At 41.0% G+C, this 14,355-nt stretch overlaps 1 protein-coding gene across 1 annotated transcript in view; it reads right to left on the bottom strand.

Moving 5' to 3' along the window:
* Nucleotides 1-3,607: 3,607 nt before the first annotated feature.
* LOC117515614 (tyrosine-protein kinase CSK-like) overlaps nucleotides 3,608-14,355 on the bottom strand; it is a 55,514-nt gene continuing 44,766 nt past the window's right edge. The window contains exons 5-13 of the mRNA XM_034176250.1: nucleotides 11,900-12,119; nucleotides 11,477-11,570; nucleotides 11,279-11,344; nucleotides 5,670-5,769; nucleotides 5,498-5,588; nucleotides 5,348-5,421; nucleotides 5,062-5,257; nucleotides 4,872-4,958; nucleotides 3,608-4,052 (exon numbers count right to left, since the gene is read on the bottom strand). Of these exons, the coding sequence (XP_034032141.1) occupies nucleotides 3,867-4,052; nucleotides 4,872-4,958; nucleotides 5,062-5,257; nucleotides 5,348-5,421; nucleotides 5,498-5,588; nucleotides 5,670-5,769; nucleotides 11,279-11,344; nucleotides 11,477-11,570; nucleotides 11,900-12,119 (1,114 nt within the window). The 3' untranslated portion in view covers nucleotides 3,608-3,866. The remainder of the gene's footprint in view (nucleotides 4,053-4,871; nucleotides 4,959-5,061; nucleotides 5,258-5,347; nucleotides 5,422-5,497; nucleotides 5,589-5,669; nucleotides 5,770-11,278; nucleotides 11,345-11,476; nucleotides 11,571-11,899; nucleotides 12,120-14,355) is intronic.

Genomic DNA, 14,355 nt, shown 5'->3' with positions numbered 1-14,355 from the left:
GCCCTTAGCAAAGGACCCCGGACCCCGTACTCCCGGAGCACTCCCCACAGGGTGCCCCGAGGGACACGGTCGAACGCCTTCTCCAGATCCACTAAACACGTGGACTGGTTGGGCAAACTCCCATGAACCCTCGAGCACCCGATGGAGCGTGTAGAGCTGGTCCAGCGTGCCGCAACCAGGACGAAAACCACACTGCTCCTCCTGAATCCGAGGTTTGACCATCGGTCGAATTCTCCTCTCCAGTACTCTGGAATAGACCTTACCGGGGAGGCTGAGGAGTGTGATCCCCCTATAGTTGGAACACACCCTCCGGTCCCCCTTCTCTGGCTTCATTTGACAGGAAACTCATATATACATTTATCAAACTATATTGTATTATTTTGGTCTAATATCACTTACAGCACCAGAAAAAAAACGAAATATTGTTTTTTTTCTTTACAAAATATAAATACCTTAGTTTTTGGAAGAAAAAATAAATAAAAATCTAAAACATTTTTCTCATGGAACAATTCCCAATCTTCTTGTGGCTGCTCCTGTTCGGGGTCGACACAGCAGATTAATCATTTCCATCTCACCCTGTCCTCTGTAACTTCCTCTGTCACACCAACCACCTGCATGTCCTCCCTCAGCACATCCACAAACCTCCTATTTGGCCTCCCTCTTCTCCACTGCCTGGTGGCTCCAGCCTCAGCATCCTTCTCTGTATATATACCCTGGGTCCCTCCTCTGCACATGTCCAAACAATCTCACTCTCACCTCTCTGTCTTTGTCTAAAAAAATATGTCCATTCCTAATTCTATCCATCCTTGTCACTTCCCAACAATTCCTATTATCCCAAACGTTAGATCAACAAGTTTATTAACCTTTTTATTCTCATTACATAAATCTAAATATTTAGAAAATAAAACATTTATTGATATCAAAGCGAAAAAAAAATCTGTACATATGGAGGATGACTCAGTGAATGGTGTTATCATATCAGCAGCAAAAGTTACATATGTCCAAACAGATGCTCCCCCATTTGATTTTACAAAGGATGTAAAATTAAGCACATATACAAATATAAAGCTGACATTGGAAAAACTAAGTTGCATAATTTTGGTAATTTTTAAAGGGTTCATGTATACAGTGACAGCAAGCTAATATAGATCACTACAGGCATCTTAAACACACATTCATGGTTGTAGCCAAATACAATCTGGAAACACTAAGGTACCTTAGAAAAAAAAAAAAAATCAGCTCTAATCACCCTTTTGTGTGGCTGTTGCATTAAAGATACAGTGTGTAGGATTTAGTGCCATTTAGTGGGGAGGTTGCAGATTTCATTGTGCCATCGGCAGTCACGATACTGTATCACTTCATGTTTTCTCTTCCTTCCTGACGGATCCATGCGCCCTTGCTTTCTCTTGTGATAAGCATAAGAGAGAAAACACGATACTCCATTTGATAAAAATGAGGATTCTCAAATTTGTTAGCCTGCACCATGGTGGCCACGAGAGGACCTACTCCTCCTATTCAGGTATGACTAGATCATTCTAAGATTATAAAAATACTTTGATTCACAGTTGCAGATTAGACACATGCTTAGGGCCCCTTCACACATAACATGATTAAGGCAGAATGGAGCATGAAGGTGGAGTCGAATCACACTTGTGGAAAATCTGAGCCGCACTCGAACGCCTCATACAGCAATTGCCACATCCATTCGGGCACGGCACATGCACTCTGTATTCGTGTGCCACTCGTGCCGGAAACCCATTCAAACGGCAGGCAGGATGAGGTCGCACTGCCATCTGACTGTGTTCGCAGCATTTGCACAGCATGTCGTACGCAGGCTGGACATATCATGGCGCTGCACGAAATCACTGGCCATGTTGAACCATGGCCAGATTCCGTGATCAAGGCAGCCTTCAAACCAACGGCCGACATTCGACGAATTCCATGTAATTGCCCATTAGATCCACTCACGGCTAGCATCGGCCAGAGTCCAGGTGCTACCCACGAACATCCAACACCACTCACAGGACACTTAGAAAAGGCGGGGCCGTTTGCGCTCCCAGCATGAAAATAGAGTGCGGGTAGACCACTTTCGAAGTGGATGTGTGAATGGCCCCACATTCCTAAATGCTCCATGAGTGTGTTACCAAACGACACAATTTTGTGAGTGTGCCCCCCTGCACAACAAATAGCATGCGAGTGTGTGGCGTGCTACCCCTCCCGTGACATGCACGATCGTTCACGCCTGTCCAACCACATGTCCCTCCCGACAGCAGGTGGAAATGTTTCGCGGCTCACCAATTTGTTTTCCTTTTTCACGCTTTTTCGGCCGGTGTCACAGACCAAACAGTCCCCCCTAAAAATGGGTCACCCTGCCTTCACTGCGCATGCGTCATTTGGGACCACAGCAGCTCGTCTGAGACTGAGTCTCTACACCCAAAGTGATCAAAGGAAATAATGTGATTATTAACCATCAGATGACAAGATAAAACCTCTTAAATCATTCTAAAGTTAGTTTTAAGCAGAAACGAGGCCGTTTTAAGCAGAAATCAATGAGTCGCTACTGATGCTTTGAAATGACGGGGGCACAGTGAACGTAGCAGCAGCAGCTCCTCTGGCTGCTGTGCTCTGATTGCTTCCTCCATCTTTTATTATGAAATAATGCTGAATTTATGTGGAAATGATTATTGTACAAAAGCTTCAGATATCTGTCGCTGAGACAGATGATGACTGGAGTGCAATTTGAAGCAGAAACGAGGTGATAATCAGTGAAACCGCAACTGATGCACAGAAATGATGCATGCACAGTGAAGGCAGGGCGGACCAATTTTTAGGGTAGACCGTTTGGTCGGCGACACCGGTTTGTGCTTCTTTCGCCCAACTTTGTGTTATGTGTGAAGGGGCCCTTAGGAATGCTATATTCCATTTCTGTTAGTATAAATCCTACCCTTACCAAAAAGTAGTACATGCAAGTATGTTTCAAGTATACTTCCAGTTTACTTTTTATATACTTATCAGTACTATTTTTTTGGTAAGGGTAAACACTGTAGCTTAAAATGGAAAGGAACTGCTGCTGGGTACGTCATGTCTTCTTTTTGAGACAGCAAAGACTGGGGATGAGTTTTAGAGCACACAGGAGTTCTGATAATGGCTTTTGTTACATATGTCACATTAAGTCTAAAACGACTCAGTTTAGGCATAAGAACTGCTTATAACAAGATAGTTTTTTCATGCACAGCTATAGAATTGTTGTACTTTGAGAATGTTTGAAATACAACCTCAACACACACATTATTGTAAAGTTAGAAAAATTTAAATAAAAATTAAACATTCCATAGTTCTTGCATAAAAGCTGTGCCTACTAACTGGAAATAAATGACAAAGCAGTGTTTCCCCTGAGGCTGACTACTTTGTTTTGAACCCTCAAGCCGAAGGTAGAGGAAACACTGTACCGTGAGTATTAAGGATGCATTGAAACAGTGGTTTCTTTTGAAATATCATGGATTCAGCCAGTTTAGCCAAATGATGTAACTACATGAGAGTATAAAATCAAACGTTGACACTATCTTTATAATAAAAAGCACATATGTAAAAAAATTATTGAAAAACAGCTGGTGCTGTGGTCTAAGGCAGCCCTCGCTGATATGACGGTTCACTGTTGATAACAGATAAGATGACGAGGACAGAGTCAGTCCAGCTGTTACAACCTGAGGTGATGGATGGCAAGAAGAGTTTGATCAGAGGACACTGTGTGTGGACTCTTGTGAATCCTGTGAAACAATGCAGTCCTTGCCACTGGTATCTTGTACCAGTTTATGGTCCACATGGGCAACCTGAAGGAGAAAGTGATATCTGCTCTGTCAGCTTTCTCACTGTGTTTTTCCCATTCCATGCCTGATGTGTTTTAGCCATTCTTTCAACATGTGGAAGCTCGGTCGAGCATCAGGATCCAGGTTCCAGCACTGTTTCATGATGTTATAAACCACTTCAGGGCAGCCGTCTGGACAGTCCATTTTGTATCCACTTTCCACCCGAGGAACGACGTCTTTCAGTGGCTACACAATGGAAAAGGGCCAAATTATTGGTAGAAAAACTGCAGGACAAATAAACATTATAACAAGAGCAATCAGAGATTTCTGATGTCCACTCATCCGGATCCAGATCACATCCAAAATTCAGTGGAGTAGTTTTGACGTAATCCTTCAAAGTCTATATAAAGTAAAATCTTGATCATCAGGATCCAGATCTCCTCCAAAATTTAATGGGTTCTTGCATGGCCTAATATCTATCTGTAGTGAAAAATTCATCAAAATCTGTGCTGTAGTTTTGACTCGACTGAATTTGGAAGTGATCCACATCCAGATCACCTCCAAAATTCTGTGGAGTTTTCCATGGCCTAATATCTATTTGTGGTGCAAATTTGGTGAGAATCTGTGAAGCAGTTTTGACATAATCCTTCAAAGCCTATATAAAGTGAAACTTGTTCCAGAATCTGGATCCGGATCTAGATCACCGCCAAAATCTAATGGAGTCTTCCATGGCCTAATATCTATCTGTGGTGAAAATTTTGTCAAACTCTGTACAGCACTTTTGGCGTAATCCTGCTAACAGGCAGGCAGGTAGACAGACAGACAAATAAATAAACAAACACTGATGAATTTATCACGTCCTTGGCAGATGTAATAATAATAATAGATGTTGAATAGTGGGTGTGAGCCTTACAGTTGTGTTGTGCTTGATTGGAAACTATGGGTTGGCAATGTGCCTAAAATCCATCAACACATTTTCGAATATAAGGTACAGAATCATTTTTGATTGATGTCTTCTACTCACAAGGTGAACGATACAGGTTTCCAAGGTGATGTGATACTTACAATTCTCGGGTAAGGCACTCTCCCAAAGGAATAAATTTCCCAAAGCAAAATACCATAACTCCAGACATCTGATTTTGTGGAAAATTTCTATCAATCAAGAGAGAAATATAGAGGTTATGTTTTTTTTTATTTTTTCAGTCAGTCAGTACGGTAGCTAGCACATTGAGAGTCCATCAAAACAACAGTGTACCTTTTCTCTGATGGCCTCTGGTGATGTCCACTTCACTGGCAGCTTGGCAGTGTCCTGAGTAGAAGAAGCTTCCTTGGTCAGACCAAAGTCACTGACCTTGGCAACGTTGTCCTCTGAAACAAGAACATTCCGAGCTGCCAGGTCTCGGTGGACAAAATTATTGGCCTCCAGGTACGCCATGGCTTCACAGACATCTCTGTACACATGAAAAAATTATGGACCTTACTTTTCAAAGTAAATGTGCTGTTACCAGGCAGTGTGGGTCGAATAATGTACGCATACGCACAGTGCAAAATTCAGCAGAGAATCTCCTCCAAGTACCGTCCGGCCTCTGGAGCGTAAATAATCAACCAAACTGCCCTGAAACACCAAACATAATGTGTTCATAAGTTTTACGAATCCTGGACAATGGTGATAAAGTCAGCCAGCGTGCTACCTTTGCCATATACTCCGTAACTATGAACAGACTCCCATTCTCTTCCACAATCACTCCCAGGAGCTGCACAAGATTTTTGTGCCGTAGTTGCCTGCAGAAGGAGAGGACGACTGTTAGATCTATTACTTTTGGTTTCTTGATTGTTTTACCAAAACAAAATCATTTTCCTTACGTCATGACAGAAGCCTCTGCAATAAATGCTTGTGCTGTAGCATCATGTTTTATGCACTTCACGGCCACTTTAGTCCCTCTATAATCACCCACCATAACATCTGAAATGATCACCAAAAAAAAAAATCAAATAAAATTACAAAATGTACTTTGTAATTATCTACCAGTAAAACTACATTCATGGAAACCTCTGCTGAAGAAAAAAAAATGGAGCAAATTTAGAGCAAAATGTTAAATGCACATGTTAACTGTCCTGTTAAATGTTACCTGTCATTCAATCTTCATCACTGTTAAAAGAATAAATGCACTTGGAACTGTATGGCACTTAAGATGTATTGTTGTGGTAGTGACGCCATTGAAAGGTCGCGTCCCAATATCTTCCCTAAGCTGTGACCCTGACCCCTCAATGATGTCACCAGGAAAGTGACTGAGTGAAAGAAGCTTAAAGGTTCCAAAATGGTATAAATAAGTATGTGACGCATCACACCACCTTAACACCGTCATGTTGTTTACTATCATGTACTGAAAAGAAACATTTAGTCCTACTTATAAGACTTATCCATTTTACAGTGCATCTGGAAAGTATTCACAGCCCTTCAGCTTTTTCCACATTTTATGTTACAGCCTTATTCCAAAATGGATGAAATACATTTTTTTCACCACATTGTATACACAATACCCCATAATGACAATGTGAAAAACTAGGGTTTGTTTGTTTTGTTTTTTTTTTAGATTTTTTTTTTTAAGATTTTTGCAAATTTATTAAAAAAAACAAACAAAGAAATCACATGTAAATAAGTATTCACAGACTTTGCCAAGAAGCTCAAAATTGAGCTCAGGTGCATCCTGTTTCCACTGATCATCCTTGAGATGTTTCTACAGCTTAATTGGAGTCCACCTGGGGTACACTCAGTTGATTGGTCATGATCTGGAAAGCCACACACCTGTCTACATGTAAGGTCCCACAGTTGACAGTGCATGTCAGAGCACAAACCAAGCATGAAGTCAAAGGAATTGTCTGTAGACCTCTGAGACAGGACTGTCTCGAGGCACAAATCTGGGTAAGGGTACAGAAACATTCCTGCTGCTTTGAAGGTCCCAATGTGCATGGTGGCCTCTATCATCTGTAAATGGAAGCTGTTGGGATCCACCAGGACTCCTCATAGAGCTGACTGCCCATCTAAATTGACCGATTGGGGGAGAAGGGCCTTAGTCAGGGAGGTGACCAAGAACCCGATGGTCACTCTGTCAGAGCTCCAGCATTCCTCTATGGAGAGAGGAGAACCTTCCAGAAGGACAACCATCTCTGCAGTAATCTACCAATCAGGCCTGTATGGTGGAAGCCACTCCTTAGTAAAAGGCACATGGCAGCCCACCTGTAGTTTTCCAAAAGGCACATGAAGGACTCTGAGACCATGAGAAACAAAACTCTTTGGTCTGATGAGACAAAGATTGAACTCTTTGGTGTGAATGCCAGGTGTCATGTTTGGAGGAAACGAGCCACCATCCCTACAGTGAAACATGGTGGTGGCAGCATCATGCTGTGGGGATGTTTTTCAGTTGCAGGAACTGGGAGACTAGTCAGGATTGAGGGAAAGATGAATGCAGCAATGTACAGAGACATCCTGGATGAAAACCTGCTCCAGAGCACTTTTGACCTCAGACTGGGGTGATGGTTCATCTTTCAGCAGGACAATGACCCTAAGCACACAGCCAAGATATCAAAGAAGTGGCTTCAGGACAACTCTGTGAATGTCCTTGAGTGGTCCAGCTTGCCATCCAACCTAATGAAGCTTGAGAGGTGCCGCAAAGAGGAATGGGCAATACTACCCAAAGATAGGTGCACCAAGGTTGTGGCATCAAAAAGACTTGAGGCTGTAATTGCTGCCAAAGGTGCATCAAGAAAGTATTGAGCAAATGGTGTGAATACTTATGTACATGTGATTTCTTTTTTTTTTTAAATACATTTGCAAAAAAAAAAAAAAGTCATTATGGGGTGTTGTGAGAAGAATTTTGAAGGAAAATATTTATTTACTCCATTTTGGAATAAAGCTATAACATAACAAAATGTGGAAAGAGTGAATCTTGCACCTTATTTCTGGGCTCTTCTTTTGTATATTTATTCTGCTGTTTTTATGTTTTTTATGAATTTGTATGATGTGGTTTTATGAATGTAATGTAATTTTTACTGCTGACTGCACCTGAATTGCCCCCATGGGGACTAAATAAATGATCAAATCAAAATCAAATCAAACGCTGTGAATACTTTCTGGATACACTGTAATTGCACATAGGATTTTCATCCATTTGGATTGCAGTTTTAACCTAAACCAGTAAACTTAATATAAGGCATATTCGTCATTTAAACTGGTTCATATGAATGTGATCCAAATTGGATTTCTTCAATATATTTTAAAATGTATATAATTTATTTAAAACACATTCAGTTTATTAGTAGTCTACTATTACTACTATTTTACTCTGCAAAATTTACTGTGAACTGAGAACATGGCACCATTTTGGGGCCAATTGTGCTTAACTACTGAATGAGCCATTTATGTTTTCAATGTTTTTTATTTTTTTTTAAATGCAGAAACACATCCAGGTACAGGTACTATCAAAATAAATCTAAAAAATAGTTAAGCTATCAAATTTACATAAATTTAATTTTATAATGATTTATTTAATTAATTTAAAGCCTGATTTATGCTTCTGCAACTCTGTAACTCCGTGTTATATAATGACATCGACGTGCGTGGAGGTTTAAAGTTCTCCATCCCTGAATTATGCTTTATTCTGGATTAATCTGACCCTCAACAAGCTTTTCTTTCTAATCAACTTCCAATTCAAAGGTAAGCTGTACAATTTCCTCTTTTTCCGACTCCGTGTTGTAAATTTTCTGACTTTTCTGCCAAATGTATTTGATTCATTTGTAATCAGCGTGCACACTGCAAAAACTACTAAAATATGAGAAGAAAGAGTAAACGTTGAAAAGTGTCATATCACAGCCTTTTGTGTTTGATTTAACAGGTGTATGTCAGGCTGCAGATCCATGTCTGAACACAGTTTGAAAAAATAAACAGTCCGGCTTTTAATCACGTAAATGACTGTGGTACCACTTTCCTCAAATCGGCAAGTGTCAGAGTGCTGAACTTTAATTTTGTGCCTCTGTTACTGTGCACATCCAGACTGCTCTGGGTTTTTAATGGGAATATATTGTGATCGGACAGGACATTTTATCCAATCTGAGTGAAAATCCATTATACAAAATCTGTTATATACGGTGCTTATTACATGGAAACCCATCCGGTTTATACAATGACAGTTTACTGTACATGGGACTGAACACTAAATTCAACGATGAAGTCGCTTCTAGGGATGAGCAAGTACACCACTATCTGTATCTGTTCAACCATCTAAATGAGCTGTATCTGTACTCAGAGTGGGCGGGACCTAAGCCTGAAGTGGGCGTGGTTTAACTGGAAATGGGCGTGGTTTAAATTGGTACATTATTTTAAGCCTGAAATTGATATGGATTGATCAGAAGTCACTATATTTATTGTTTATTTGAAAACTATTTACAGAACAGTCTCAAAATTGAGATTCAAATCAATGATTTTGATCACAAAAGAGAACTATTTACAGAACAAGTTTTTTTATGAACTCAGAACATGAATATTATGTATGAATGAATTATGTGTATGAATGAATACTGACAGAACAGCCTCAGAAGTGACATTCAATGTAGTAGGAAATTATGAACTACTAAGTATGCATGAACAAGAGTTGTCATACTCAACACAACTTTTTTTAATGATTTTTTTTATTATTTGATGATCAAACTGTGATTTTTTTTTTTTTCAACTGTTTATTTATTTTTACTACCTAATGTTCTTGGCACTTTTTCCCCACACAGTTAAATAATGTTGATTAAGGTGACTGTGCATGTGTGTATGACTGTGGGAGAGGGAGAAAGAGAGGTTGTTCTAAGACTTTATTTTTTTAATGATCTGTGTGAACTTGGTGATTCATGCAAACATCCATGATGATGGCAAACAGGGAAATAATATGTCAGCCTTGTTCACTGTATTCTTCTCAAAAGCACCGCGTTCAGTAGGAGCAAAGTTTTCCAAATGACTTTATATCACCAGCAAAATGAAGAGCAAACAAACAGTTAAAAATAAACAAAAAACAGCAAAAAAAAAAAAAAATTGACCAGAGTGGAGGCAGTGACCGACGCAACACGAGCCGTTTTCAGCTGTCTTGTCAAATGCACCGTGTATGTTACGAAACAAGTTCACCAAGTAACTTTGAATACCATGCAAACCAAATTAGAGGCGAACTGAAGAAAACTTAATAGAGCAACGTGAGCTAGAGTCAAGCCAAGCACAGACAGATCAGTTCCTGTGTGTATGTGTGCGCGAGACGCTGCAGAGATGTGTCTGCGTAGGGAGGGGTGGGTGCTGTATGTGACTGGCCAATCACAGAGTGTGAAGACAGTCAGTTAGCCAATCAGGATTTTCCTTCAGCATAAGCACAGATATTGACGAGTTTTACTCGTATCATGCTTGCACTTGTCAAAAATGCTTTATCCGTACCGGATAGTTGTCTGAAACGATTATCCAGCTCAACTCTAGTCACTTCCATCCCCATGGCTGACTTTATTTTCCAAAATTTTTCTTCTGTTTGGACCTTGTTGTGTCTACCCAGCAACCCAGCATTTTCAGCGAATAAATAAATAAAATAGCTGGATTTACATGCAGATAGCTTAACAGTGAACGCCATTTTGGCCCCAAGATGGCACCATGAGTCACGTGACCTTTTTTCCGGCTCGTCATATCGCTACTCTCTGTATAAAGGAACTCTAGTCTATTGAGCTCAGCCCATCAAGAGCTACAAAACACCAGACATGAATAATCAGCTGTGCTTGCAACAGGTATATGAGAGAAAGCATGCAGGCCTGGTGACCTCCATATGTAGTGCTGGTGACCCGTGCATTAGCGAGTCATGTGTGCAAACCTGTCCATCATTATATTCAAATGTAAATGTAGGTTCATCCGTTGTTGATCTGCTCCTCACATTGTGAGTCTCTCATGCGCTTGTGTGTGCATGCACACAAATAGGTCATTGTAATTAGAGCTGATTTGCTTCAGTTGTCTCTCTGCAGTTCCTTAAGGAGAATGCAGTCACAGTGTTTGTCACTCTGTTTTAACACTGTCAGAAATAGATGGTATTGTATAGCCCCCCCAGTGACCCTTGATTGGAGTAAGTGGGTATATAAAATGAATGAATGAATGTACTAAATGACACAATCCCTCCATGAATGACAGACAAGGCCTTGGAAAGCAATTTTAGAAAAACAATATATGAATGAATGAAGATCGTCATGCTAGTACAAAACGTGAAGCTTCATGCATACATCTAGTGGCCATGATGGGTTAATACACATAGATCTCAGCCCAATTCCATTTATTTCTAGGTCCCCTTGCCTGCACTTTTCAAAGCAGGAATGACTGTGCTTCACTATGTTTGTACACATTTATAAGATGAGTTATCTGATCTGTTTGGCTCATTCTAAACTTAGAATGTGGTGTTCATTAAGGAACTTGCCTCCAAACTCCCCTTTTCCGATAACCTGATGTAGCTTGAGGTCCTTGCTGTTCATAGACCAGCCACCTGTTGGTCATTCAAAGGGGAAAATATTCAGTTTAGAAAAAAAAAAAACAGACCTAAACACAAGTCTCATTTAAAATAGGTTGTGATTTCTTCCTTTGACAAACTCTAAATGCCTGCCTGACTCGGACTTACTCCTGGAAAACTCATCCTGTGCAGCCACGGTTCCCTCCTCCAGCTTTGGCTTGATTAGTCTTGTGCACAGGCCATCTTCATCTTTTGTGTAGTGCTTTGTCCCAAGAAAACAAAGCCAGAAAGCTCAAATTTAATGCAGAAACAATGAACCGTCAGAAGCAACAAAGCCCAATGAGCAGTGCCTAACAACAACCAGTCAACAGCTCAAATCAAAAACACAGCACAGACTCGTCTCATTTTAGGGTTAGAACCCTGAACCTCAGCATAATGTATTGTTCACACTTCCTCTTTGATACTTCCTGGTAATCACTTGTTGCAGGAACTACACGTGGTCTACAAAACAGCCAGGAGGCTCCAAAACCGCAAAAATGGAGAAAGCACACAAACTTCATGCCAAAAACATGAAATAATTATAAACTTCACCTCTACCAGCTGCATCAGGTTCTCAAAATATTCTTCCTCATCGATCGTGAGTTTGCCGTTGTGGTAGATTATGCGATAGTGCTCCACCTTGCCGTGGCAGCTCACACACAGCGTGTAGTCACCAGGGTAGTTGGTGCTCTCTCGGACCAAGAACAGGCCTGTCTCAGGGGGTTTAAGCAGCAGCTCAGCCTGATCCCGTGTTATCTTCCCATGAAACCAACTGGAGGTGAAAGAACAGACACATTGCGACAGATTGGACAGAGTGTAAAATATTTTGGGGAGATAAAGTCTGAGAGCATGTGTTGGTGCCACGCATCACAGCATCTACCACACCATGGAATCTCTCTGTGTCCATCCCCACGTATAGTTGTGGGCAATCAACACGTAATGCACGTTGTGGACATAATTCACCATACCGAGGCATGCATACTGAGTTTTCCTGTCTCTGCAATGTGTATTCTATGCATATAAAACTGTTTCCTGTCTCGGCCCCTGCGTGGGTGAGCAATGTGTATTCTATGCATATAAAGCTGTCTCGGCAATGTGTATCTCTGCTATTCATATAAAGCTGATTCCTGTTCTGATGTGTATTCCTGTTCTGGTCACATGTTTATGTGTGAAGCACATATCAAAGCCTCTTGGCCCCGTTAATGTTTGTTCCTGTCAGGCATGTGGCAAAATACTGATTCTTTAATGTTTTCCTGTTGGGACCCCTGTGTTGTTAATGGGTGGCGTCGAGCTGTATAAAAGGTCTGTGATTTGTGTGAAATAGGGGACAAAGGAAAAATGGAGAAATAAAGAGAGAATTAAAGTGGAACGCTGATGCATTGTCAAAATTGGAAATTGTTGCTCCTTTCAGCTGTTGCTACTTCCACAGTATCAACCATAACTAACTATCTGCCACAGACAGGTAAAGCATGGAAAACCCCTTGACTTTCTGCAAGAAGCGGGGTCCTCAACAAAAAAGTTTAATTATACTTTCAACTGCATCAACAACATCCTGAGTCATGCATTATCCTCAGTGTCATTAGTCTGGCTGTGGGCCGTCTAGTGGGAACCTGGTTGGATATGGTACTACTTCTTCAGTACGGTACTTGTCCCTGTGTTTAGATGAGAATAACTTTGATCGTTTCATCAACTACCTGTCTACACAACTCATTAAAGGACAAGATTAATTAAAATTCAAAATTGTTTACATTTTTGAACTTTGTCATAGTCCTGTGTAATTAACTGAAATTTGTGGGTATATTTTCATGCGACAAAAAAAAGGTAAACCAACCATGTTCCTTACAGCTGAAAGCCATTTGTAAAATTGTGTGCACAGTAACCTGGAAAAACCTGTGTTAACATTTATATTCTCACAACTTGACCTCTGCAACTTCCTTTGGACCAGTGGCGGCTGGTGGAAAAAAAAAATCTTGGTGGGGCTGGTGTGCCAACAGATTTCCCTACCTATACAGTACATGCATTCAAAGGAACAGTCGGAAATTGCTACAATTCCACAATAATCATTTCATGCCCTTCTCAAAATAAGCAGTTCCACAGAAAAAAAATAACCATTTACAGCTATATTAGAAAAGAATTTATTATTATCACTGTACATGACACCAGAAAAAAATATTGTGCATGACAATGAAATTAACAACAATCGCTTAAAAGCACATTTAAAATAAATAAATAGAATAAATAAATAACTCTAAAAATTCTACATAAAACCTGTTGGGAAGGTGTCGTAGCACGGACCCACAACAGGGGGCGCAAATGAATGGACAATGAGTAAGCCAAAAAGTAACAATTTAATGTTGTGATAATACACAACTAAATTCACAGAAATTTGCACAGTCAATTAACACCAGGTGACGTGTGGGCAGGCTCGAAGATAGAAGACCCCTGACGAGAGAGAAGCCGCGTCCCACACGGCTTCCACCACCAACGGTCTGAAGAACACCGGAGCCGCCAAGTCCCGAGTCCCCAGGTGGCCTCTGTCTTCGGCTGTCGACCCTGGTACTGCTGGCAGAAAGCAGAGATAAGATGAATGAGTGTAAGTCCGCACACTCAGTAATCCACAGTCCATATACAGTTAGGAGGGAGCACCTCCACCTCCAATCACACACTCGTGCAGCTCCTGGTTAACCACTTATCTGGGTTGGGGTGTGAGGCGAAGCCGTCGCTGTCACACCAAACGCCAATTCCCCAGACAAGGCAACACTCCAGGAAAACGGCTGCAACAGAAGTTCAGGTTATACACACAAAGTGTCAGTCAGCAGAGAAATTACCTCTTCAATAGTAGTCGATTTCTCGGCGAGGAGGTGGAGTTGCAGTCCGGCTTTTATGATGGTGATGATGATGATGAACGAGTGACAGCTGGTGCAGAGGATGAATGACAGCTGTCACTTCTTCTGGGTCTGGCGCCCTCTCGTGCTTGGAGCCCGCCCTCCAAGCAGGGCGCCCTCTGG

The sequence above is a fragment of the Thalassophryne amazonica genome, chromosome 8, assembly GCF_902500255.1.
Source record: "Thalassophryne amazonica chromosome 8, fThaAma1.1, whole genome shotgun sequence".
In the NCBI taxonomy this organism is placed as follows: Eukaryota; Metazoa; Chordata; class Actinopteri; order Batrachoidiformes; family Batrachoididae; genus Thalassophryne; species Thalassophryne amazonica.
Note: the sequence above shows the minus strand (reverse complement) of the source record. Positions and strands in the feature narration are given on the sequence as shown.